At 34.2% G+C, this 26,041-nt stretch overlaps 2 protein-coding genes across 4 annotated transcripts; one reads left to right on the top strand and one right to left on the bottom strand.

Annotated features, from left to right (window-relative positions):
• Positions 1-16,694: 16,694 nt before the first annotated feature.
• Positions 16,695-22,488, bottom strand: LOC148760721 (uncharacterized). 3 transcript variants are annotated; one of them, XM_088810099.1, is made up of 3 exons: positions 22,377-22,480; positions 17,611-17,976; positions 16,695-17,518 (listed from the first exon to the last, which is right to left on the bottom strand). In XM_088810099.1, the coding sequence occupies exons 2-3, from the start codon at positions 17,968-17,970 to the stop codon at positions 16,946-16,948; spliced, it is 933 nt and encodes a 310-aa protein (XP_088666225.1). In that variant the 5' UTR covers positions 17,971-17,976; positions 22,377-22,480; the 3' UTR covers positions 16,695-16,945. The 3 variants fall into 3 exon arrangements, 2 of the variants coding, with proteins under 2 accessions (XP_088666225.1, XP_088666224.1); XM_088810098.1 differs by lacking the exon at positions 22,377-22,480 and adding an exon at positions 18,800-18,857; XR_016028453.1 differs by lacking the exons at positions 16,695-17,518; positions 17,611-17,976 and adding an exon at positions 21,899-22,222 and having other exon boundaries at positions 22,377-22,488.
• A 1,066-nt stretch (positions 22,489-23,554) lies between these two features.
• Positions 23,555-24,587, top strand: LOC148760720 (uncharacterized). The gene is made up of 2 exons (XM_088809672.1): positions 23,555-23,990; positions 24,298-24,587. Exons 1-2 carry the CDS (start codon positions 23,555-23,557, stop codon positions 24,585-24,587), a joined length of 726 nt encoding a protein of 241 aa, XP_088665798.1.
• Positions 24,588-26,041: the final 1,454 nt, after the last annotated feature.

The following is a 26,041-nucleotide window of genomic DNA, read 5'->3' as shown; positions in this document are numbered from 1 at the left end:
ATGCAATTGAGTGTTATTGAACCTTAGAATGACTTGATATGGTGCTTCGGAGTTCGGGGATTGATTTGGAGTTAAATTAGAATTTTCATAACGTAGGGGTAAAATGGTCATTTTTCCACCCGAGGGTAAATTCGGGATGGTGGATGAAATTTTGATCAAGTTTGACTATTTGGAACATAATTTGAGCTTGAGAAGTGAAAAATTTTAATTCCGACAATTTTTCAAACATAAGGGCAAAAAGGTCATTTCAAGTGTCTACAAGGACATAATTAGAATTTTTGGAATTTTACACCACCTTGACACTTGTCAAACCCATGAAATTCATTTTATACTTTGGATAATTGAGGGATTTTATGTGGTGGAGAAGAAATGCTTAATTATTAAGTTTTATGTATGGACCCATCACATGGTGACAAGTGTCAAGCTTTAATATTATTATATTTTCCTTTATAAACACAACTAAAACTCTCCCATCTCATTTCTCTTGGCCGGCCAAGGCAAGAACGAACGGGAAAAAGCATAGAACAAACCCTAGAGAAGAAAATCAAGAGAAAATTCATTGAAATTCAAGGAATTAAGCAAGTAAAGGTAAAATTTCTTAATTCTAGCTTGTGATCTACCTTTCTTATGCATTCTTTTTACCATGGTTAAAATTCAAGATCTCATGAAGGATTTATGGCTGACCGAATTTAGAGAGAGAAAATTTGAAGATTTATTTGGTTAGATTTCAAAGTATCTTAGTGTTTTTAGTTGTTTGGTGATGTTTAGCATGAAAAACAAGCAAGAAATTTCATACCCTTCACCCACACTCCTTCGCTGAAATTTTCAAGAGAGAAATTAGATAATGGACTTTGATGAATTTCATGCTATTTAGGTATTTTTAGTTGTTTTATGATGTAAGGTGTAAAAATCAAGTATGAAAATTACATGTTCTACACTAAACCTTCAATGGCCGAATTATACAAGGAAGATATTGATGATGGATTTTTGTGATATTTCATATTATTTAACTTGTAATTGATGACTTGGAGTGTTGGAAGTGGAATCAAGTTAATTGGAGTTGAATTGGATGTATTGGCCAATTAACCGGTGTATAGATCGAATTAAGCCAATACCATTTTATTTCGATACATAATTGAAGCTACGTAGAATACCATATTTAGATAATAATCCGAACATTTCACATCCCATTTCATGCATTCATATAGAGCCTAAATTAGTTTTATAACAGTTTAGTACAAATATAGTAAATTGCTTGTTGTGCATTATGTTTAGGTGGTGAAACTTCCGATAATGGTAAGAAAATTGTACCCGAAGATTGGGACTAAGAGTACTTTGACTCTCGATATAGTGAGTAACCTTATTATCGTCTTAATTATCTAAAGTAGTTTTTATTTATTTTTGTGATTTTATAGAAAAATGAGTTTAAATGGTAAATCCTTATGTTTTATAAGTAAAATGTGATTAAATGAAACGAGTTTTATAAATCTTTTTGAAATTGAATGATGATTTTAGAAATTGAGTAATTAGAGACTCTTTGATTATGTTGTAAATTTATGGTTTGAATTGAATGACTTACGGTGATATTGGCATGAATGGCTAAATTGGAAATTGTGTTGAAATTGTATGAATTGTTTGTTTTGCCTTAACAGGCTGGATAGTATTATATTAGACATGTTATGCTGCCAAAATGTTATTGATTTGGTGGGTTATGTATTTAGCTTACTGTAGTGGGCGGGTTTTCATGGACCAGCCTATTAGAGGGGCACAGTAAACCCGTTATATTTACCTTAGTACGAGAGGCGCGGAGGGTATCTCTTGAGGTAAAGCTTTAGAGTTCACTACACGCTAAACCACCATGTGAGGGTGAACTCAGCCAACGCCAAGGAACGACTATGCTTTTAAACGTAAAAATGTGTTTTATGCGTATATGAACTTTTCTTTAACAGTTGGCGAAGTTGGTTAGATGTTTCGGCCAAGGTATCCTCGAGAATGAGTTTTGGCACGAGCCAAATTTTTAAGAAATTCATAAGCTATGTTGATTATTTGAGTGAAATGAAATTATTTTATTTAGTTGAAATGAGTTTGAAAAGTTATGAATCATAGTATGATGAACTATTTTAAGTTGTCTCCATTTACTCGACCTTAGATATTTTAGATGATGTTTGTTTACTCACTGAGTTTATATAAACTCACCACCCTCCTTTCCACTCATTCCAGGATCAGGACAGTCCGTAAATAGCTAATTATGTCGAGGGTTATTATTGGACTCGCCTCCTTAGAAATTGTAGGTCCACAACCTTTGTTACCTTTGGTCATTCAAGGACCCACACGTTATTGTAAATTAAATTACATACTCTGGTTATCTGTGTTATTGTATGTATGAATTTATTTTGCTTTTACGCTACAAAAATTATTTACGCAGAGTTTTATAAATATTGTTTTGTAAGAAAATGGAATATTTCATTTAATATTTTTATTTTATTCTATTAGCTACAGTTTCACCCTAAATGAATGTTTAAGACATAAAAACTTGTTTTTAATTATGTAATGTGTATTTTCCCCTATATTATATTTTCAACAAGTTTCAAAATTTTCAGGTAAAAATAACTAAAATACCCTTGTGTGACAGAAATTAGTTTTTTGTTTGTTTTTATTTAAAAATAGTTTATATTCCCTTAAAACATGATATTTAGTAACTATTGCTCACAGGGTAGATGTAAAACTGATGCGAGAGCGTTGCGAGGTTTTGGTTGACATTTCGGGTATTGAATGTCTATCAAGATATCGCGGCGAATGTCATGGGCTAGAAGGGAGTACCGGGTCATGACAAGTTGCGTTAACAAGAAAGTGCAAGAAAACTTTCTTGGAGTTTCTATGATCAAATATTAACCTGGCAAGATCCAACATAGATACTAACTAAATGCATGTAGTATAATATCTACCAGCATGCTAACAGTTCTCAATTAATTAGGGTTGCAAAACATTTGACCATGCAAACAAAATAGAGGCAAAGGATTGCATGGACTGGTGATACTAATAACTAGCCAATAAAGAGAACAAAATTCTTTACTTTAACAAAAATCAAGAGAAGATGGACAAATATTTAAGAATTGAACTAATCATTGAAATATGAAAAAGAAAGAATTAAGGTTTAAGGACTAAGATGTTAAACTTCAACTAACTATAGTCCAAATCATGTTCTCATCAATATACAATAACAACTTGAGTGTAGCCAAGTAGATGACTAATATTGCTCATAACCATGAAAAAAGAAATTTAATCATGTTGCATTAAAGAGTTTCATAGGCTACTTACATTTAGGGTAATTTTTTAATTAATTATCATATTAAAAACTGTGCCATCATAAAATGAACGAAACCAATTTCATTGCCATCCCATACAAAGATATTGAGTAAATAACTAAGGCAATTCTATTATCACGTACAATAAAAATCAGAAGATAAGCTTGCTTAAATACATAATAGTTACAAAAATTTTTTTGTCACAATTGTCTGATTTTCTGGTAGTGTAAATCATCTCTTATCTTAAGTGCTATCTAAGATTTTGTCTTGAGAGAGAATCAAACAAATTCTAGAATCCTTAACTTCACTATACTTCTATTAACATAAACTTTTCTGAATCACATGACAATTTTAAGTAAAAAAATATAGTGCTTAAATTATTGAAAGTCACATTCTACAATGAAGCTATCACAAGAATATCAACACAAACTTAAATCATACCCATATTTTTCCCAAAAGCTAAAATCATAGGATAATCAAAAGATGATCCTAGGATAGGGACAAATCATAAACAAGGTGTCAAAATATCTCTAATAATTTTTTTAAAATTTTTTTAATAATAATAACATAAAAGCTTAACTAAACATGTAAAGCAAGAAACAATTAAAATAAAGATAAGCAAATAAAAATAAAAATAGACAAACAACTAAAAGTAAATAAAGGCATATAAAAAAATCTAAAGCCACCCCCCAAACTTAAAACTAGACATTGTCTTCAATGTTTAAGAAAAAAGAACAACAAAGAAAAAGGAAAACGAAAACTCCCCTATCAATGAAGCCACAAAATAAAAACTATCTAGACATCTTCCTCATCATCATCATCATCAACTCCAGCAGTAATGTTAAGATCATTAGGCAACACAGGAAAAGTGTCCATATCCATGCCCATATGTTCTACATAAGCTCCCACCATTTGCTTAACTGCATTAAATCACCGCACATGATGGTCCATGCGAGTCTCAAGTCTCTCCATTCTTTGCACCATGGACAAAATCTGAGGACATGATGCTTGAGGTCTCATAGTCAATGAACTGCCTCTAGTAGTTGAGGACTCTTATTTCATAATTTTTTCCATTATTCCATCATCAATTGGACACCTAGGATAAAGTAACTCTTCCTCGGATCCTCACTCCACACCAGCTCTCTTTGTAAAGCCTGACCTTATAAAATATTTGTCATGATATACATGTGATGGATAGCATGTTTGCATGCTAGGAGAGTCTCGAAAAGTTTACAAAAGTCGATATTGTACCTAGAGGTACAATAAAGTTGATTTAAGCCTCGAACTAGATCAAATGGAGATTTTAGGGTGAAATTGAAAATTTTAAAGTTCAAGAATGATTTAAAATGGTGATTTAGAGTTCGAGGATAAATTTGGAGTCAAACTGAAAATTTCACTATCTAGGGGCAAAATGATAATTTTGCCACTCGATGACAAAATGGGAATTTTTTTGAAAGATTTTGATCTTATTTGACTTATTGGAGTATGATTTGAGGTTGATAACTGAAAATTGTAATCTCGGTATTTTTCGAAGCATAGGGGTAAAATGGTAATTTTGTCACCCTAGTGGCAAAATTATAATTTTACACCACTAACACTTGTCATGCATATAGAATTCATTCATTGACTTTTTATGTTATGGATAAGTGAGAAAATATATGTGATGGAGATAAAATGTTTAAATTTTTAAAGTTTTAAAAATGGACCAATAAGAAAATGACAAGTATCAAACTTAGAATATTTTATTATTTAGCTTAAAAATCAGCATAAATCAGCCTATTATATCTCCAAATATTCGGCCAAACAAGGAAAAGAAGGAAACAAAGGAAGAACAAACCCTAGGTGGAGAATTTCAAGAGAAAAAGTGAAAAATCCAGGAAAACAAGTGAAAAAGGTAGGATTTTTCAATTTAAACTTGAAATCTATTTTCCTTAAGCATTTCTCCTTATTTTTCATGGTTAAATTACATGTTTTCATGATGAATTCATGGCTGGTCAAAATGGATATGGAGAAAGAAAGATGTTGGATTGAATTGATTTTAAGATATGTTAGTGTTTTTAGTTAGTTTAGCATATTTAGAAGCAAAACAATAAGAAAAGAATCCATTTTCCCCATGAATCTTGATTGGCCAAATCTTCCTTGATTTGTGTGGGTGATGGATTGTTATTATTTCAAGAGAAATGGCTTAGAAAATGATGAATAATGGTGAGAAAAATTAAGTAGGAAAAATCACGGTGTTAGTGCACTGTAATGGCCGAATTTTTCCATGAAGAAATGGGAGGGTTTTGATGCTGAAATTGTTGTTATTTGAATAATGTTTGGTGAATTGAGGTATTAGAAAAGAAATGGAGTAACTTGGGATTAAATTGGACGCGTTAGTAATTAATCAGGTGATAAGACGAATTTGGTCGGTACCGAAATTTAGATGGTTACTCGTGCATTTTGCATTCCATATCATGCATTAGTAGTCTAAATTAGTTTAATTTTGATATAGTACCAATGTAGTGAGTTTATTGATTTTTTACTGTGTTAAGGTGGTGAGTCCTCCAATAAAGGTAAGGAAATTGCACCCGAGGACCAATAGTTTGAGTACTTTAGAAATCTGCACTCTAGACATTGTGAGTAAACTTACTGTCATTTTAATTATCTAGGGTGATTTTTAGATGATTTCATTAATTCTATGGAAAAAAGGATTTAAAAAGGTAAATTTTCATGTTTTATGAATAAATGTGTTTCAATGAAATTAATTTATAAATTGTTTTGAAATTAATAATGATGTTGAAAAATAGAGTACACAGAGACTGTTAATTGTTGCAATTCGATTGTTTAAATTGATTAGCTTATGATAAATCAGCATGATTGGCTGGTTGGCAATTGTATTGAAATACGAATTGTTTGGGTACCTTAAAAGGCTGCGAATTACAAAAATTGCCATATCATGTTATTGAATTTTATTGTATGGTAGATTATATATTAATTAATCACTGCAGTAGGGGGTTTCTGTGGATCAGCCTTTTAAAGGGGCACGATAAACCCTATTATATTCTTACCTCAATCGGAGAGGCGCGTAGAGTATCTCTTGGGGTAAAGTTTAGGGTTCACTTCACGCTAAACCACCACGTGAGGGAGAACTCAGCCAACGCCAAGGAACGATTGTGCTTTTAAATGAAAAAAAAAATTGTTTTATGCGAAATGTGAATTTTTAACAGCCTTGGCGGTTTCGGTAGAATGCCTCAGCCAAGGTGTCCTCGATGATGGATTTATGGTACAAGCTTAATTTTTATGAGATTCATAAGCCTCTTTACGTATTTTGAATGAAATGTGTTTTAATGTTGTGACCCAGTTTACGATGATTTATTTTATCATCTCCATGTACTCAACTCTAGATGTTTATGATGATGTCTGTTTACTCACTGGGATTTTATAATCTTACCACCTTCCTTTCCATCCATTTCAGGCTCAGATTAGACTGTAGATAGCTGATCTCATTGAGGACTAGTGTGGGATTTGCATTCTCTAAACTGTAGGTTCACAGTCCTCTTTACTTTTGGTTATTCGGGGGCCCACTGGTTATTGTAAATTAAATTAAATACTCTGACTTATCGTATTACAGTATGTATGAATTTATTTTGCTTTTACGTTACAAAAATTATCTACGTATAATTCTAAAAATATTGTTTAATAAGAAAATAGAATATTTTACTTAATATTTATTTTATTTTCTTATTATATCCAAATAATCATAATTTCGTTTTAAATGGAGGTTTTAGACTTTTAAACTTATTTTTAATCATGAATTATGTGTTTTGTACTTGTATTCTATATTTTAGTTGGTTTCGAAAAGTTTAGAAAAAAATGACCAAAATACCCTTGTGGGAAGAAAACTTATTATTTTATTTGTTTTAGGTTGGAAACAGTTTAAAATCTTTTAAAACATGATATATGGCAATGGTTGCTCACAAGGGAAATGAGAAACTGATATTAAGCCTTGCGGGGTTTCGGGTTGACATTTCGGGTAATGAGTGTTTACTGAAACACTGCGGTGGTTGTCAAGGGCTCGAGGGGAGTACCGAGTCTTGACACTCTTACACAATTTCGTAATCAAAAAGGGAAACCAGACACCTGCACAAGGTGTATTAGCAAATCTAAGGATAGTAAGGTAAATCCAACGTTCAATATTAATTGCTTTACCAATCAAAATACAATAAAGCAATACAGCACGATCCTTAGTGATGTCACTCACACATTTAACTGAAAGCAATCTAGTTGCAATAAACTAGAACCAACATTTCCACACACCATGAAGCTTGTTGCTCTTAAAGGACAAAGGCGATCCTTTAAACAATTTCCACTCCTCATTACCCTTACACAAGTAATTAATTATCTCCTCGTAATCCAGTTTCAAAATAAAATATTCATCAATCATATCATCAGGAATTTCAAAATAAGTAGTAATAGCATCAACAGTAAAAGGCACAAATTTACCACGAACAATAATAGACCCATTATGATGCTTTTTCACATTTGCATAAAATTCTCTAATTATAAGCATCACAACTGCAATAGGTTGTTTACAAAAAGTGGTCCACTACTGAGCAAGAATAATTGCATGAACATTTAGATATCGACTTTCACTAATATCAAATCCCCTCTCAGGCACTGAGGTTTTATAAACTACCTCTTCATTATATCTCATTTCATCATAAGCAGAAATAAATCTAAACCTATCATAAAAACTACTACCAGTAGCTCTAGCTCTCTTCGATGCCATATTCAGTAAATCAAACTCTAAACGAATCTTCGAAAATCAAACTCCAAACATATATTTCAACATTTGGTTACCAGGCACTATTAACTCAAGCAGCAAAAATTCCACATCTATTATATCACAATGCACAATATCTCAAAAATCATTAGTGTAGGAGTAATAGACTTACTTGAATACAAAAGACCAAATGTTGAATAGTTGAAGGTAGAGGTTGGTTAAGTGAGAATTTGAAGAAAGAGTTGTAGAGAGAAGGTGGAGAGAAATTTTTTTAGAGAAAGAGTGAATGAGAGGCTAATAAAGAAAAGTGGAAGGGAAATATGGGTTTTTATAATGGGGCTTTAAGGTTTTTTTATATAAAAAATTGAGTGGGTGCTACGACACACTTTTTTAGTGCTGCAGCGTCACAGGGCTTAATTCCCTTAGCGTGATTTAAATCTGAGGTGCCATGATGCTCTTATGCAGAATGATTTCGGGTCATGCTTGTCCTAAATAGCCGCGATGCTCTTATGCATCTTTATTCGACATGGGCATCATCTTCGGGCGTCGCGATCATCCCTTTTTGGTGCCACGACACTATTGCTCCCTTTTTTTTCACAACCTGCAAAAAGAAAAGAAAACATTAGTAAATGATGTTAATGTATAATAACTACATGAGAGAAAATAGATTAAAATAAATAAACTAAGTTAGAAAGCTTAAGTTGTCTCCCAATAAGTGCTTTTTTATAGCCATTAGCTTGATTATCTCAGCCTTAAATAGCATCCAAAAAACATATTAAGGATGTTTGATGATCAATTTCGCCTCTTCAATAATGCTTTAACCTTTACCCATTGACTTTGAATGTTCAACCATTGTTTGCCACTGCTTCTATTGAGCCATGTGGAAATGCTTTAGTGACTATAAATGGCCTAGACCACTTAGATTTAAGCTTTTCCGGAAACAATTTCAAGCGAGAATTATATAGTAACACATGTTTACTAGGTGTGACGTGACGTTCCACTATTTTCTTATTATGCCATTATTTTGTTTTCTGCTTGTAAAGTTTGGCATTCTCATAGGCTTGAAGTCAGAATTCATCAAGTTCGTTCAATTGCAAAAGCCTTTCTCATCAGTCGCTTGCATATCAAAGTTCAGTTTCCTAACAGCCTAATACGCATTATGCTCGAGCTCTACCGGGAGATGGCCAGCTTTGCCAAAGACTAACTTGTATGGAGACATGTCAATTAAAGTCTTACAAGCTATTCGATATGCCCAAAATGCATCATCTAATCTTCTTGCCTAATCTTTCCTTGATGGACACACCAATTTTCACAAGATCCTCTTAATTTCTCTATTGGATTACTCCACTTAGCCACTTGTTTAAGTATGGTAAGTAGTTTCAACTTTGTGTTTAACTCCATATTTTGTAAAAAGTGCATCGAAATACTTGTTGCAAAAGTGACTACACTCTTCACATATGATTTCTCTTGGAATGCCAAATCAAGTAAAGGTATTTTTCTTCATGAAATTCATCACTACCTTGGAGTCATTGGTAGGAAGAGCTGCTCACTTCAACCCATTTGGAAACATAATCCACTACAACTAGGATGTATTTATTATTGTACAAAGGTATGAAGGGACCCATTTAGTCAATAACCCATACATCGAAGATCTCTACTTTAAGAATGGTGTTAAGAGGCATCTCTCGTCTCTTTGATATATTACCAACTTTTTGACACATTTCATGGTGTAAAATAAAATTCTTAGCATCTTTAAACAATGTAGGCCAATACAAACTTGATTGAAGAACTTGAGCAGCAATTCTATTTCCTCTAATTTGCCTTCCATAATCAGAGGAATGGCAATGCTCAATTATGCTTTGGAATTCTTCCTTTGGGACTCATTTTCTAAAAATCTGGTCTTTGTAATGCTTAAAAGGAAAGGTTCATCCCAAACATAATATTTAACATCATGCAAAAATTTCTTTTCCTGATGATGATTTAAATTAGGAAGAAACATATTACTTTTCAGGTAATTCACAAAATCAGCATAAAAAGGAGGAGATTTTTTACTAATTTGAAGAAGTTGTTCATTAGGAAAACTTTCCTTGATTGAGGTTGAGTCTACACTTGAAGTTTCCTTCTCTAATTTGGATAGATGGTCCGCTACTTGATTCTCTATTCCTTTTGTACCACAAATCGCCAAATTGAACTCGTGTAGCAGAAGAATCCATCTTATCAGTCTTGGCTAGAATCCTTATTAGCAATCAACTTCTTGACTATTGAATGGTCTGTATAACCTATCACATTTTTCCCAACTAAATAGGAGCGAAATTTGTCAAAAGCAAATACTAAAGTTAAAAGCTCCTTTTCCATTGTTATGTAGTTATTTTGTGCCTCATTCAAAGTTTTACTAGCATAATAAATTGAATGAAAAATTTTCTTTCCTTTCACCCAACATAGCACCCACCATATAGTCACTCGCATCACACATGAGCTTAAAAAGGAGATTCCAGTTTGGACTTATGATGATAGGTGCAGTAATCAATCTTTTATGCAATTCATTAAATGCCTCAAGGCAATCATTATCAAATTTAAATGACAAATCTTTTTCCAAAAGATTGCAAAGTGGTTTCGAAATCTTTAAAAAGTCCTTGATAAATCTTCTATAAAAACCAATATGGCCAATAAAACTTCTTATACCTTTGATATTTGTTAAATGTGGCAGCTTTTCAATTGTCTCAATTTTTTCTTTGTCTAATTTAATGCCTCTCTTTGAAATTCTGTGTCCAAGAACAGTGCCTTTTTTTACCATGAAATAGCATTTTTGCTAATTCAGCACTAGATTTGTTTCCTCACATCTTTTGAAAACGTTGGCAAGATTCATGAGATAGTTATCAAAAGTATTTTTAAAGATAGAAAAATCATCCATGAATACCTCCAAACATTTCTGCACCATGTCTATGAATATGGCCATCATGCACCTTTGGCAATGGCTAGGGCATTACATAATCCAAATGGCATTCTTCTAAAGGCAACCAAAGGGACATGTGAATGTAATTTTCTCTTGATCTCCAAGAGCAATGGTAATTTGATTATACCTAGAATAGCCATCTAGGAAACAATAATATTCCTTACCACCCAATCGATCCAGCATTTGATCAATGAAGGAAGAAGAAAGTGATCCTTCCTTGTAGCTTTGTTAAGTTTGCGACAATCCATTCAAACTATCCACTCAGTCACTGTTCTCATAAGAATCAGCTCATTATTGTCATTGGAGATTATAGTTATTCCGCCTTTCTTTGGTACACATTAGACTAAACTTACCATAGTACTATCAGAGATTGGATAAATAATTCTAGCGTCCAGCTACTTAATGATTTCTTTCTTGACCACTTTTTACATGATGGGATTGAGCCTTTTTTGATGTTCAATGGTGGCTTTGTGGTCATCTTCCAAAAGAATTTTATGCATACATATGGAAGGGCAAATTCCTTTAATATTTGCAAGGTAATTGAAACTTGTTGGAACAATAATAAGTGAGTTTAAAGAAAGCATTTCTTTCGGGTTGTTTCGAATCAAATTAATTAGTTTAAATTTATATTTTTGTGTTAGTAGCTCACTGCCATTTGGAAAGTTGGGAATTTTGATTTGATACCAAGTTACCTTGATTCCTTGAGGTAATGGACAATTGAATTATATTGTTGAAATGGTGAATTGTGCTTAGAAAATAAATTATCAAGATTAAGCATGATATTGGGTTAGTAATTTAGAGTTTTATATAGCATGATTCAAGGCTGGAAATCTAGCATGTCTTAAATATTTATTGGGATATATGTCTTGCTGGAAATAACGTATGGGCATATGTTGTTAAGCTTAAGCTCGAGTTTAATGCTAGGTTTATGGATGATTTATTAGGCATTGATGTTAACTATTGAATAGTTAGAAGCTAAGCCACTAAGGTAAAAGATTTGATCCATGAATGTTAGGTATAAATTGTAGTGTAAAGCTATTCGTTGAAAGTGTAGGAAACTTGGGACTTTCAAACCATTTAGATTAAGCTAAGGTTTAAAGGTTACTATTGAGTTGAAATTTGAATAGGAAGAATAAAGAATTGTGTACATAGCTTATTGTCTATGTTGAACCACTTCTAGATTATTAGGGGGCAAAGTCCTATTGCTAAGCGACATTGTTGGTTAAGTTGATTAAAGCTATTATGCTAGAGATTCATAAGAGGCAAAGAGAATTCAATTTGGTTGCTTTAGAAGTGTCTATTGTCACTATGAGTGGGGCTTTAGTTCGAAAACTATACTTTGGAATATATGTATATATAAGAATATATGCATAATGATGCTATGAGATGCATAATTGCAATGTTTGAAATTGAATGCCTAGGCCATTATTTGAAATTGAATGCTATCTTTGTTGATAGATGCTTTGCTTTTCATAAAAGGTTTTTTTTAAAGCTATATGTATGTACATATCTAAATATGATTTAAAAATAGGAATCAAGCCCCTTCGAAAATGTTCAATCATTAAAGATGTTTTGATGTGTTTGTGCGCTTTATTGTGAGCCACATGGTGGCATGTTTGTTATGCTTATTCTTGGTTCTCCCAGCCATAGGACTTGTTGTCTGTAAATATGTGATAAATAAACTAGGTGTTGCACAACACTAAGGTCTATTGCGCTTCCCATACATACATGCATGCATGCATACATACATACATACATATATACATATATATACACGTATGAGATTAAGTCAAGTATTGGGAGTAATCAGTCTATAAGTAATAGTTTGATTTGGAAATTGAAGTGTTGATGTGTTTGATGAGTAGAACCATATAGAAATTAAATATAAACTGGATAACAAATGGAAAATGCTCTCAACTTTTCCCATTTTTTGCCCATTCACCACCCTCACGGGATGGTTGCCGGTCAATCACCGGACCCCTTCAGCACCATCTTGCTGGTCAGCACCTAGCCATACAACACCAAACACCAACCAGCCGCCACTCCACCATAAACATCCGCAAGCCATTATGGCAAAAAATCTACAACCGCCATCTCCCCGAGCCCTTAAGAAGTCATTCTTGACTGTTACGGCAGGAGAAAAACCTCCTGTGATCCCTCCCTCAAAAGATCTGAGCGTGTATAAGGACAAACCAGCCGCCACTTTCTATGAGGATGAGATCCAGATCTTGGCTCATCCTTTCTCTCATTCCCTCATGGGAAAGTTTAATCGCATGCCCAAACTGCAAAACATACGTCAGGCGTTCAGAGGAATAGGTTTGTCGAGCGCTTATGAGATTCGTTGGATGGATTACAAACACATTTTGATCCATCTGTCTAACGAATAGGATTTTAATCATATATGGGTTAAGCAACAGTGGTTTATTGTCAACCAGAAAATGAGAGTTTTCTAGTAGACCCCAGATTTTGAAGCGAAAAAAGAATTGGCTTTGGTTCCTGTGTGGATCTCATTCCCAAACCTTAAATTACATTTGTATGAAAAATCTACTTTAGTATTGATAGCCAAGACAGTGGGAAAGCCTTTGTATGTCGATGAGGCTACGGTAAATGGATCCTGTCCGAGTGTTGCATGGGTTTGTGTGGAATATGATTGTAGAAAGTCACCTGTAAAGGAAGTTTGGATCATGATTAGGAATAGAAAGATAGGAGCCGTTAGGGGTGGTTACTCTCAGAAAGTGGAGTTTGCACAGATGCCGGATTATTGTGGTTACTACTGTCATGTGGGTCACAAAGAAAATGAGTGTATCGTGTTAGGGAATAAATTGAAACAATCGGGATATGGTAATCCTCAGACCAAGGGTAAGGGTAAGTAAGCCGGAGCACCATCAGATCAAACTGAGGATGTGGAGAATACCGCAGGGTTGGCTGGAGGTAGTAGAAAAATTTTACAAAAAGAAAAAAATCTGGAAAAAGAAAAAATCCTGTGCCCGAAGGAACTAGTGAAACCGAATCAGCAATGGTAAGTAGTGGGCAGAATAGGTATCAGTGGAGTTAAGGACGGGCAGGGTAGAGAAATCAGGTCAAACAAGGATTTTGATGATGCTGGAGTTCCAGTTTCGAACAGATTTCATGTGATTTCAGAAAAGGAAGAAGTGACATAAAATCAGATGGAAAAACAGAGGCAAACAGAGTGTGTGAATAGTGATCCCATGGGTAGAAAAAATTTTTCGAGTGAGCCGATTGAGGAAGAAAAAAGCAGAAACGGTGAGGCAGTGGAGATAAACAAGATGGATGGTGGTTGGAAGATGAGAGATAAGGCCTTGAATGGTACTGAAGAGTAACCGGAGACAGAAGTTGCAAAGCCAACTGCAGTGGAGGGGGCTATAAAGGAAACTGTTCACGTACATGGGGAAAGAAGTTTGTCTAAAAATAGCACAGGAGAGAGGAAGAAGGGATTTGATGCATCGATGGGTCCTAAATCCCCTCATGCAAACACTGATGATGTTGTAGATCAAAACCAGAAGGAGCCAATTACCATGGAGGGTACTTCCCAAGACCCTCTCCTAGTACATGGTACGCTGGTCTAAGCTGGGCAATGTGGAGGAACAAGGGTGATGGAGTTGACTGCGTCGGTAGGCGATACGAGGTTAATAGAACCTATTGGAGGGAGACGGAATCATGATTTTTTGCATGTAGGAAAGAGAGTGAAAACTGCAAAACGTGAGGCAAATAATGAAAGCCATGCACAATGCAAAATGGAGCGTGAGAGTAAGGTAACTGATCGAAATAACAAAAAGAAAAAAAGTCAACAAAAGCCGACTAGCCGTGTAGCAGAATCTAGTCTGCATGGAGAGGGCACGCAGTTTCCAGAGAGTGCCTTTGACCGAGAGCCTTTACCTATTGTGACAGCACCAGCAGCAGGACGGTCTATCACACGTCCTTCCTTCTATATGCATGGTCAGCGGGACCAAACATGTAAAGTCACAAGTGTGAGGGAAATGGATTTAACTGCGTTTACAGAGGGTGATGGGACATCGGTGCAGGAATTTATGCAAGCAAGTGCAGGTGAGAAGGTTAAAAATTATTTTACGGAACCATCAATACGGGCAGCAACTTTATTGCATGTGGATAGCCAGTAAAAGCCAGAGAGTAGGTCGGGGGGCCAGAATGTGTTAGTAGACATGGTTGAAGGAAGTGGAGAACACAGCCTAATAGTTAAACAAGGTGCAAGTCAAACCAGGAGCTTTACTAGATAGAATCGGGTTACTTCAACAGTGGCATGCTCACTTGAAAGGATGGAAGGCTATGATGATATACCGCATAACTTGGAGTAGGCCTCGGGTAAGTGCATGTATAATAAATAATTAAGTGTCGTTTCTTCTGTTCAAGAACCAACTCGGACTTGGCAGTTCACCCATTAGTCAGGCGCATGCACCATTCAGACATTGCAGTAGCACTTGGGAGAGTTATCAGTATTACCTCTGAGGATGCAGTGGATATGGGGGAGAATGATGGGGTTGCAGATGATGACTCCATCTCTGTAAGCGTTGTTGCCAGAAATCGATCATGATAAACTCGATGTTGTGGAATGTGAAGGGCATCTCAGGTAAGCCAACTTTGAGAAGAATAAAAAAAATTATTACTTATGCATAAAATCAAAATTTTGAATCATTTTGGAGCTTATAGTTGATGCTGAAAGAGCAGATTATTTTCACAGGAGATTGGGATTTGAAAAAGATGTTAACTGCTCCCAATAGATATGGGTGTTTTACTCTTATGATGTGCCTTGTGAAATACTATTTCATCATGTCCAATGTTTACATGTGCGGTTGTCTTAGCCATGGATAGCTTCTCCATTTTTTGCCACATTTGTCTATGCTAACTGCATGTTTGGTTCGCGGAATAGGTAGGAATAGAATAGAATTGCTATTCTGTGGGAATAGAATAAAGTGGGAATAAAATAGAATAGTTATTATTTTGTTCGGTATTGTGAATGGAATAGAGCAGGAATTGCTATTATGACTTATCACAGTGTTTGGTTGGTAGAAATAAGATTGGAATAAGAAAGGAATAGGTGATAAAAAGACAAAAATACCCTTGACCATATTAACAATTATTTTCATAAAAAAATAAAATTATCCCTATTATCATTTAAATACACATTTATCCCAAAAGATAATTATCCATCATAATTATATTTTTCCCTAATTACTAAAAATAATTATAATTTAATCACATATTTTTATAAATAGATAATTATATTATATTTTATCTATCATAATCAATTAAATTTGTGTATAGATTTTTTTTAAGCCAATTCTTCATATATTATGAATCATTTTCATATATTATGAATCATTTTTTTCTAAAAAAAATTGTAAATTATGTCTTTTGATAGATTAAATGCAAATTCATAAACCCTTTTAAAAAAAGAAGAAAATCATTTTTTTGAACCCAACATTTGGTGCTGCGGAAACATAAATGGCAAATAGAGAAATACCGTGTCTTTCAATTTATTATTTGCATTCCATATCTGGCAAGAAAATGACAATTTACCATTTTAACTAAAGCATATTAGCATGGAGATGCTATAAATATTAAAAGAGCCTTGTAATACTAAATGCCTTTTAGATGAAAATATTAGTACATATAATCTACAAATCATGTCTAGTTTAGAAAAATACACTGACCTTGAAATTAATGGATGAATATTCATCCTATTACACTAACTTACAACATGCATAAAGTAAATAAAGTCGCTACAATAATATCACCCTTATACAACTACTAACATAACTGTCAATTCAAAAGGATTTTGACTTGTTAATGAACCTCATAATTAATATCAACATCAAGCACAAGTGCCCAAAAGTTACAATCTCTGGAACTTACCTTTACAAAAAGTTTTAGATTCATCCAAGCTCAACGGTCAGCAAGAAATGTCCTCAGCCATTCAAGTCTTCGATCAGGATCAATACTAAAAAACACAAACATAAGAGTTGGAGATTCTGGAAGTTTAATTGAAGCTAAAACCCTTTCCATCGCTGTCAATCCCTCTACTTGACTTAAAATCCCATCCAACTCTTGAGCTTTTTGTTGGATGTTCACCTCTGCCCCAACACTTCTGCTAAACTCAATTCCAGCCTCTTTTATGTTTTCACCCAATATCGTTGCAGCAGCAATAATTGATTCAGATGTGATGGGATCACCCGTCTCATTTAGTCTTTTCCTCTTCCTTGTTGAAGTTGTGTCACTTCTGGGAGCTGAAGTTTGAGGTTGAATATTGGAAAAATCCTCATCCTCAAAATTATATCCAGCTAGGTTTTCACCTTCAATTTCCTCATTGATTGTATCATTACAGTCTTGCATTTCTTCAAGGATATCTGCTGCAGTTTGTGCATCTTTCCCTGTTGCACGATCTCTTGCATAAATTATACTTAGCTCATTGAAGAAGGGAAAACTCTTTCTTCTAAAAGGGGCAGCCTCCTTATGACTCTAATAACAAAAAAAAAAAAAAGACTATTAGTTATATTATTAGTAAGAAACTAATATGAAAATAATTAAATAACCCAAACTAAAAAACGTACCTGTATGTAAGCTTCCCACACTGAATCATCAGCAACAACCATGTTCCTTTGATCATCCCACCCAAATCCACTAGTATGTGTCCCTTGCACCATATCATATATAATAGCCCATTCTTTTTTCAAAGTCTTTATTCTAGACTCTATGTGGGGCTTCGCCTTCAAGTTTGCATCTGGTAATTTTGTTGCAAGCATATTTTCAAGTTCTATTAAATAACCCCCTCTAAACCCAGTGTCTGCATTGTATTTTCCTATATTGTGCAAATCAATCAAAGCTGTAACAAGTGCAACATCTTCATGAAAATTCCATTTTCTTTTGGTTCCCTTTGAACTTTGAGAAGCTAGTGCTGAAGATGTGGACATTGTTTTCTACCATACACCAAATATTTAATTATAAAAAATATTATTAGAATGCAAAAAAAATTAAAAATAAAGACATATATCCAATAATATATTAAAATTGGTCAAACTTTATTCACATGATAAAAAGTACAATATAAACAACACAATTAACAACAACAATTGATAAAATAATAAGACATTAAAAACAAATTAAAAAAAAGTACAACTTGAATTTAACTGAGGAAAGAAACCCAGCAACAGTCATTCAGTATCAATATGCCTAACAAATGTCAATCATCATTTTGCCTAGATGCTTGCCATTCATTGAACATCTGATTTGCTAATTCCATTCTGAAATTACCCCAAACATCAGTAGGATCAATAGTACTTATAAAATCCTCATCAACTGCTGTGTTGGTTTCAACATATTCTCCTAAATCCACTTCAATAGGGTCAAAACTCATCTCCCTCCTAATGAAATTATGAAGCAAACAACAAGCTATAATAATCCGATTATGTATCCTAATCGGATAAAATGATGGACTCCTAAGGATACCCCACCTCATTTTTAATAATCCAAAACATCTTTCTATAACATTGCGAGCAGCAGCATGTTTCATATTAAAAAATTCTTCAGGACTGCTTGGTTCATGGCCTTGACGCCATTCATTTAAATGATATCGTTGACCCCTAAAAGGTGCAAGAAAACCCTCACAATTTGTATAGCCTGCATCAACTAGATAGTAACAACCTATATAAAACAAACTAAATAAGTTATTTTCTTATTTAAATTGAATAATCATATAGTACATAATTTGAAATACCTTTCCATTATCATAGGAAAGCTTACCATGAGGCACTTTAAGTCCATTTCTTCTCCTTAGTGCATCTCGAAGAACTCTGCTATCAGCTACAGACCCTTCCCAACCAGGAAGAACAAAGACAAATTGCATGTCAGGTGTACATACACCTAACATATTTGTTGCAATATCCCCTTTACGAGTGCGATATCTAGGTTTATCTGCACTTGGCACCTTAACTCTGATGTATGTCCCATCTAGAGCACCTAAACAATTCTACAAATCGGATGTAATGAATTACTAATAAGTAAACCTATTAATGTCTTGTATATATATAGTTACAAAAAGTTATAAGATCAATAATCTACCTTAAACCACTTCCACCGATTGTCTGTTGAGTTTGTTGGAATGGGCTCAGGTTTTCTAAACAAATGTTCTTGCAATTTCAGGACTGCATTTAAAACATTATGAAAGTGCCGACTAATTGACTCACCCGACCTTCTAAAATTTAAACTAATTACTCGATTCTTAACATGATGAGCAATAATATGTAAGAATATTGCTACTTGCTCATCTACAAGTATATTCTTTGTTGACTTCAACCCTCCAATACTTTCTAACATTTCACATAATTTAAAAAAGGCTTCTCTATTCATCCTAATTTGTGAAATACATGAAATATCATTATCATACACAAGTCGCCTCACATATTCTCGATTTGCAGCAAAATCTAATGTATAAGATCTTACTCTTGGCCTATAAGTACATAAAGTTGACGCTGCTGACAATAAAGTCAAGAATGAACTAACAGCACGACAAATCTCCATATAAAATTTAAACATAGCTAGTAGCCTTTTTCGTCGTTCAGCATCTCTTCTCAAACACAAACGAACCATAACTGCAAAAAATAAATATTCTAATCTATTTTATTATGTAGATAACATATTAAAGCCATATGGCAATAAAAACGTGTAAAATTAAAAGATTGACAATGATGAAGTGTGAAAGTACTATTCACTTGCCCCATAACGATAAAGAAGTTAGTTCTAAGAAGAGTGAAAACAAAAACAAAAAATTCAAAACAAAACTAACACCAAACACATCCTTATTTTGACTTTTGATTCTTATCTTTTATACGGGTGAGTAAAGAGGAAGAAGGTAAGATTCAATGATTTAATGCTATCTATATATTGAACTTTTATTAGAAGGAAAATTAAAAATATGGGTGTTGAACCTTGCTTGCTTTGTTTTTATAGTTGTATTATGAAATGAATTTAACTTTATATTGTATACAATATACGGGTTGAAAATATCTAGTTAATTTCGTCAAACATGGACTTGAACTTATAGTTGAGTTTTAAGCTTCTTACACATCTCATTTACCATTAACAATGTACATACCACATAAAATAAGCTTAATAAAATAATTTTTATGCGGGCATTAAAACACCTACACCCCTCAAAAGCCTAATAAACTTATAATTGTGTAGACGTATTTTTTCCTTTGTTTGAAAAAGTTTGCAATTAAGTCTTCTAAGGAATAGCACTAAGAAATTATTTTATTTGAAATTAAGTTTATTTTATTTTTCAAATAAAATAAAATTATTTTATTCAAATTTAGTTGTGAAATGTGAATGGGAATTAAATGTGAATGAGGATTTATTTTATTAAAATAAATTATTCTTTTTCAAATAAAATAATGTATTTTAATTATTTTAACTTATTAAAATTTCATATGATGTGTATATCTGGATACACGCTATCAGCCTGTCATATTTTGAAAGCCCTTCATTGTCAAGCTTTTAAATGAAAAATATTGACTTAGAATGCCTTTTCAAGCAGCAAATAAGTATAAAGGAACAAAATTTATTTAAAAGGAATAGAAATGTATATATGTATCTTTCATATTCAATTCGTACACCCATTTTATTAATTTATATATTCTAAAGAAATTATTGGAAGATTGAAATTCAACATTTAATCAACAATATATTGATTAATTGATAAAATTGTTCATCTTAATAATAAGTAGGTCTTTATCTTTCCAAAAAATAATAAGTGGTGTTGGTAAGAAAAGGTAAGAAATAAATAGATAAATAAAATAGGGAAAGTAAGATTCTTAACCCATAGACAGATCTGAAAAGAGTAAACTGTATTAAGCAAAGTCTTAATAACATGTTTCCATAAAAAGCCAAAGAAAAGCTTCCTCCCCACAGCTATAAGAAATAAGGTAAAAGCCTAAAAAGCAAGTCTCACCCAAAGTCCCCAAACCCAACTCATCAACAAGGCCAGCTTAACAGAACGTTTTTCACACAAAAAGATATGCAAATGCAATAGTACCGTTCCATGTGATGTTGGAAAAAAAAAAAAGGCCTTCCAACTCATTTTTCCTATCAAAGATTCAATGTTTTCAGATTAGTACATATGCATACACATTAAGTATGAGTTAAGGAAAACATTTGGTCTGTCATTAATCATCTTGGTGTGAACAATTAACCAACAGTCTAGTTCATCAGATAGGTTCTTTAGATTATTGAGGCTAACATTTTGCTAAAGCACTGTACCAATTATTTGCTGCTTCATGTCCCAGCATCTAGAATTGAGTCAGGAAAATGATAAAAGACATACGAAATTTTTGAAGTTGATATAAGAAAACAGAATTTAAGATAAAGGATAAGGAATAATTACAAATTTGCATTTTAACTGATAAAACTAGTCCATTTTCGCACTAAATTCTTTATTCTGAAATTAAGTTTCTTAAATGTGTAAAGGTCTATTCAACATTCAAATACAGAAGAACTGCTTCAAAGATTTTAACAACTCAAGACTAAACCCAACTAATCAAAATTTTATAAAGGTGCAATGCAGACGAAATTTGTTAAAAATTTCCAGTACCAATCTCAAATTTGACTGTCACGGCTTCCCAATTGAACCCCAAAAATAATGACAAAACAACAAACAGGAAGCTGCCATTGTCCAAGTCAGGGAGAAACAGGTATTGTTCACAACCAACACAGGAGGAAATACCAAACAAACTTAAGGCAAACAGAAAGAATTTCACAAACCAAAATAAAAAATACTCATACGATCAGCATGCAAATACAGAAAACTTTTAACACAAAAGAAAAAAAAAATGAAAAACACCCAGATGATCAACAAGTAGAAGCATTTTTACTAAACTATTACAAGTCATTAACAGATAAAAATAATAACTATTACAGGTCATTTAAAAAAAATGTATACAATTTATTATTGTTCAAGTTGTTATTTGCTGCTTTCAAGTGATTTAACATCTATTATAATTCTATAGTGAAACCTCAGGTGTCAACACCACCAAACAGCTACTCACACCCAAATCCCAGCAATTCAATTCGCAGCAAACCAGCAGAATCCTGTGTCGTTGACTCACACCCAAATCCCAGCAATTCAATTCGCAGCAAACCAGCAGAACCCTGTTTCGTTGACTCACACCCCTAACCCAACATCCACGCAGAAAGCCAAACCCAACAGCAACAAGGATTTTAACACATGAAACACTTACAGGAAAACACACAAATCCAAAATAGTTTCACAGCAAAACCAAATCACAACCAATCAACAGAAAATAAAAGCACAATAACTAAGTACCTGGACTATGGAAGAGACCAACGTAACTTGAAAGTTGGACGAGAGAGGCGGTGCTATTGTCAGAACCCAAACAGTGGAAGAGTGGCGGAGAGAAAGAAGAAGGGAAGAACGGTTGAGAGAAAGAGGGAAAGGAGGAAGAGAAAGAGAAAAAAATCTTTTATATGGATCAAATTGTAATTTTGTAAGTTTGGTAAGGGCATTTTAGTCATTACATGTTTGACAGCTATTCCATGAGACATGGAATAGATATTACGGGGGGAGGGGGAGGGAATAGATAAAGCTGGCTAAAAGCCAGCCTTATGGAATTTTTATTCCTGCGGCACCCGTATTCCGTGTTCCAATTTGTAACCAAACGAAGGTGTAGAAAATGACCGGGAATAGAAGGGGAATAGCATAGCTATTCCCCATACCAAACGTGCCATAAATGTAGCAAGTTAGAGAGGGTGCCGCTGTGGGAGTGTTTAAGAGCAGTTTCTGTAGGTATTGATGCACCTTGGCTGGTGGGGGGGGATTTTAACATCATTTTACAAAAAGAGTAAAGACTGTATGGTGCCAAACCACATGAAGGAGCTATGGAGGATTTTGCAGTAGCTTTAATGGACTGTGGGTTGTTAGATAGAGGTTTTGAGGGGTAATCCTTACACATGGACAAATTCTCATATTTCCAAGGATTAGATAGGGTGGTATATAATCACCACTAGGTAGCGAGTTTTCCACTTACAAGGGTGCAGCATCTAAATCGGGATGGCTCAAACCACTATCCTCTGTTGATTTCTTGCTCACAAACTGTTGAAAAATATCCTTCTTAATTTAGGTTCTTGCATGCATGGGTCCATCATCATGAGTTTAAAAAAATTGTTGCTACAAATTGGAAACTGGCTATACAGGGATCGGGATTGAAAGCTTTTTGGGGCAAGCAACTGAGATTGAAACATAATCTTAAATGGTGGAATAAAGTAGTATTTAGGGATATATTCCACTGCTTGAAGGAGGCTGAAAAATGAGTTGAGGAATGTGAAATAATTTTCCAACAAGAGCAATCTTTTGAAAATAGGGTGGCGTTAAATAAGTCATATGCACAGTTTAATTATTATTTGAGTGTTGAGGAGACTTTTTGGTAGTAAAAATTAGGTATAAAATGGCTTGTTGAGGGAGAACGCAATACCAAATTCTTCCACATGCAGGTGCAAAAAAAGAGAATTAAAAGCCATATTTTTAAGATCCAACAATCAGATGGTGAGTGGGTTGAAGATCCGACAGCAGTAAAGGCCTCTACTGTTGAGTTTTTCTCCTCCCTCATGAAGAAAGAGCAGTGCGACTTGACCAGGTTTAATAGTTCTATTATTTCCACTTTAGTCTCAGCAACTGACAATAATTTTTTATGTGCAGCCCTAACGATACAGGAAGTTAAAGAAGCTGTCTTTGCGATAGACAAGGATAGCATTGCTGAGCCTGATGGCTTTTCATCATTTTTTTTCCAGCACTGCTGGGATATTCTTGCTAATGATCTCATTGCTGCAGTTTTGGATTTCTTCCAAGGGACGTACCTACCTCGTGGGATTACTTCCACCACTCTTGTCCTTTTATCGAAGAAAAGCAATGCCTCTGCTTGGAGTATTTTCGGCCTATTAGTCTATGTAATGTGCTTAACAAAATCATTACAAAGTTGTTAGCAAACTAGCTAGCCAAGTTATTGCCTTCCATTATTACAGAGAACCAAACTGGTTTGGTGACTGGAAGATTGATAAGTGATAATATTTTGTTAGCACAGGAATTGATTGGACAAATTGACTGAAAAGCTAGAGGAAAAAACTTAGTGCTGCAGCTGGACATGATGGATCCCTATGACTGTCTTGATTAGGATTTTGTCCACAGTGGGTTGATATGATTCAACGGTGTATATCAAATTGTTGGTTTTCAGTTTTAATAAATGGCATGACAGCTGGCTATTTCAAATCGGAATGGGGACTTCGTCAAGGCGACTTTATCTCCGTTCAACTATTTATTTTGGCAGTAGAATATTTGTCAAGGGGACTAAATGCCCTTTTTGCTCAGTATCCTTCTCTTTATTATGATGCCGGTTACTCATTCTCAGTTAGTCATTTGGCTTTTGTAGATGATGTTGTAATTTTTACTAACGGAGCTAAATCTTCCTTGCAAAAAATTAAAGTATTTTTACAGGAACATGAGAGTTTCTGGACAGAGGATTAATACTCAAAAGAGTTACTTCATTACCCACAGAAACATTGTAACCACGAGAAGACAAATAATAGCACGGGCTACAAGTTTCATTCATAAATGCTTGCCTATTACTTATTTGGGAGCCCCTCTTTACAAAGGCCTTAAAAAGGTGATTTTTTTGATGATCTGATTATGAAATTAAGGGAGAGAATCTCAAGATGGGAAAATAAGATTCTTTCCCCTAAGGGACAAATAACTTTATTAAGGAGTGTGCTATCTTCTCTACCTATTTATTTACTTCAGGTTCTTAAACCTCCATTATGTGTCATTGAGAAAATTGACAGACTGTTTAATAGTTTTTTATGGGGAGATTCTGCTGATACAAGGAAAATTCATTAGGCTTCATGGCAACACAGTACATTCCCATCCTCTAAAGATGGCCTAGATATAAGGAGCCTAAGCGATGTTTTTGAGGCATTTAATATGAAGTTGTGGTGGAGATTCCAAACTTGTACTAGCCTATGGACACGGTTTATGAGAGCCAAATACTGCGCAGGTAGGATTCCTAGACAGATTCAACTCAAACTCCATGATTCCCAAACTTGGAAACGGATGTTAGCTAGCTGCCCGGTAACTAAACAACACATCAAATGGCGGATTGGGAGGGGTGAGTTAGTTTTTTGGCATGACTGTTGGATGGGTGAGGAACCTTTGGTTAATCTTTTTTGTCCTTTGCATCTTCCATGATTCGAGTGTCAAATTTTTATCATAATGGTGCATGGAATGTGGGCAAGTTAAATGATGTATTGCTTGATGATGTTGTTGCAGAAATCTTGAAAATTCCAATCGATGAATCTCAAGTTGATGAGGCATATTGGGCTCCCACTTCGGATGGTCAGTTCACTACTAAGTCAGCTTGGGAGATAGTTCGACAACGCCATTCGGTTAACTTTGTGTTTAATTTAATTTGGCATCAAAGCATCCCACTTACTATTTCTTTTTTTCTATGGAGGTTATTTCAAGATTGGATTCCAGTTGATTTGAGGTTGAAATCCAAAGGCTTCCAACTTGCTTCTAAATGCCAACACTGTAACTCAGAGGAGTCACTTTTTCATATCATGTGGTAATGTCCTCTAGCTTCACAGGTTTGGAATTATTTTGCAAAATTCTTCCAAATATATATTATTCACCCACGAAATGTTAATCAGATTATTTGGGCATGGCTGTACTCTAGTGACTATACAAAAAAAGGACACATTCGCACGTTAATACCTCTATTTATTTTTTGGTTTCTATGGGTTGAACATAATGATGCGAAGCATAAAAACCTAGGCATGTACTCTAACAGAGTAGTGTGGAGAGTTTTACAGCTTATTCACCAATTATTCCATGGGAGACAATTCCAACGTTGGCAATGGAGGGGTGACTTACAGATTGCACAAGCATGGGGTTTACTTTTTCAGAAGGCATCCCTAATTCCACCA

This window comes from Theobroma cacao, chromosome 9 (assembly GCF_053813885.1).
Source record: "Theobroma cacao isolate CCN51 chromosome 9, ASM5381388v1, whole genome shotgun sequence".
NCBI lineage: Eukaryota > Viridiplantae > Streptophyta > Magnoliopsida > Malvales > Malvaceae > Theobroma > Theobroma cacao.
The sequence above is the reverse complement of the archived record's forward strand: the minus strand, read 5'-3'. Positions and strand labels throughout refer to the sequence as shown.

Excerpts from the sequence above, each read along its gene's own strand:
- LOC148760720 (XM_088809672.1), top strand. The coding sequence starts at position 23,555 with ATGCAGGTGCAAAAAAAGAGAATTAAAAGCCATATTTTTAAGATCCAA. Across the intron at positions 23,991-24,297 it reads AAGCAATGCCTCTGCTTGGA|TTTTAATAAATGGCATGACA; the intron begins GTATTTTCGGCC and ends GTTGGTTTTCAG.
- LOC148760721 (XM_088810098.1), bottom strand. The coding sequence starts at position 18,820 with ATGGACTTAAAGTGCCTCATG. Across the intron at positions 17,977-18,799 it reads TGGACTTAAAGTGCCTCATG|AAAACAATGTCCACATCTTC; the intron begins GTAAGCTTTCCT and ends GGTGTATGGTAG. Across the intron at positions 17,519-17,610 it reads TGTGGGAAGCTTACATACAG|AGTCATAAGGAGGCTGCCCC; the intron begins GTACGTTTTTTA and ends TTTTGTTATTAG.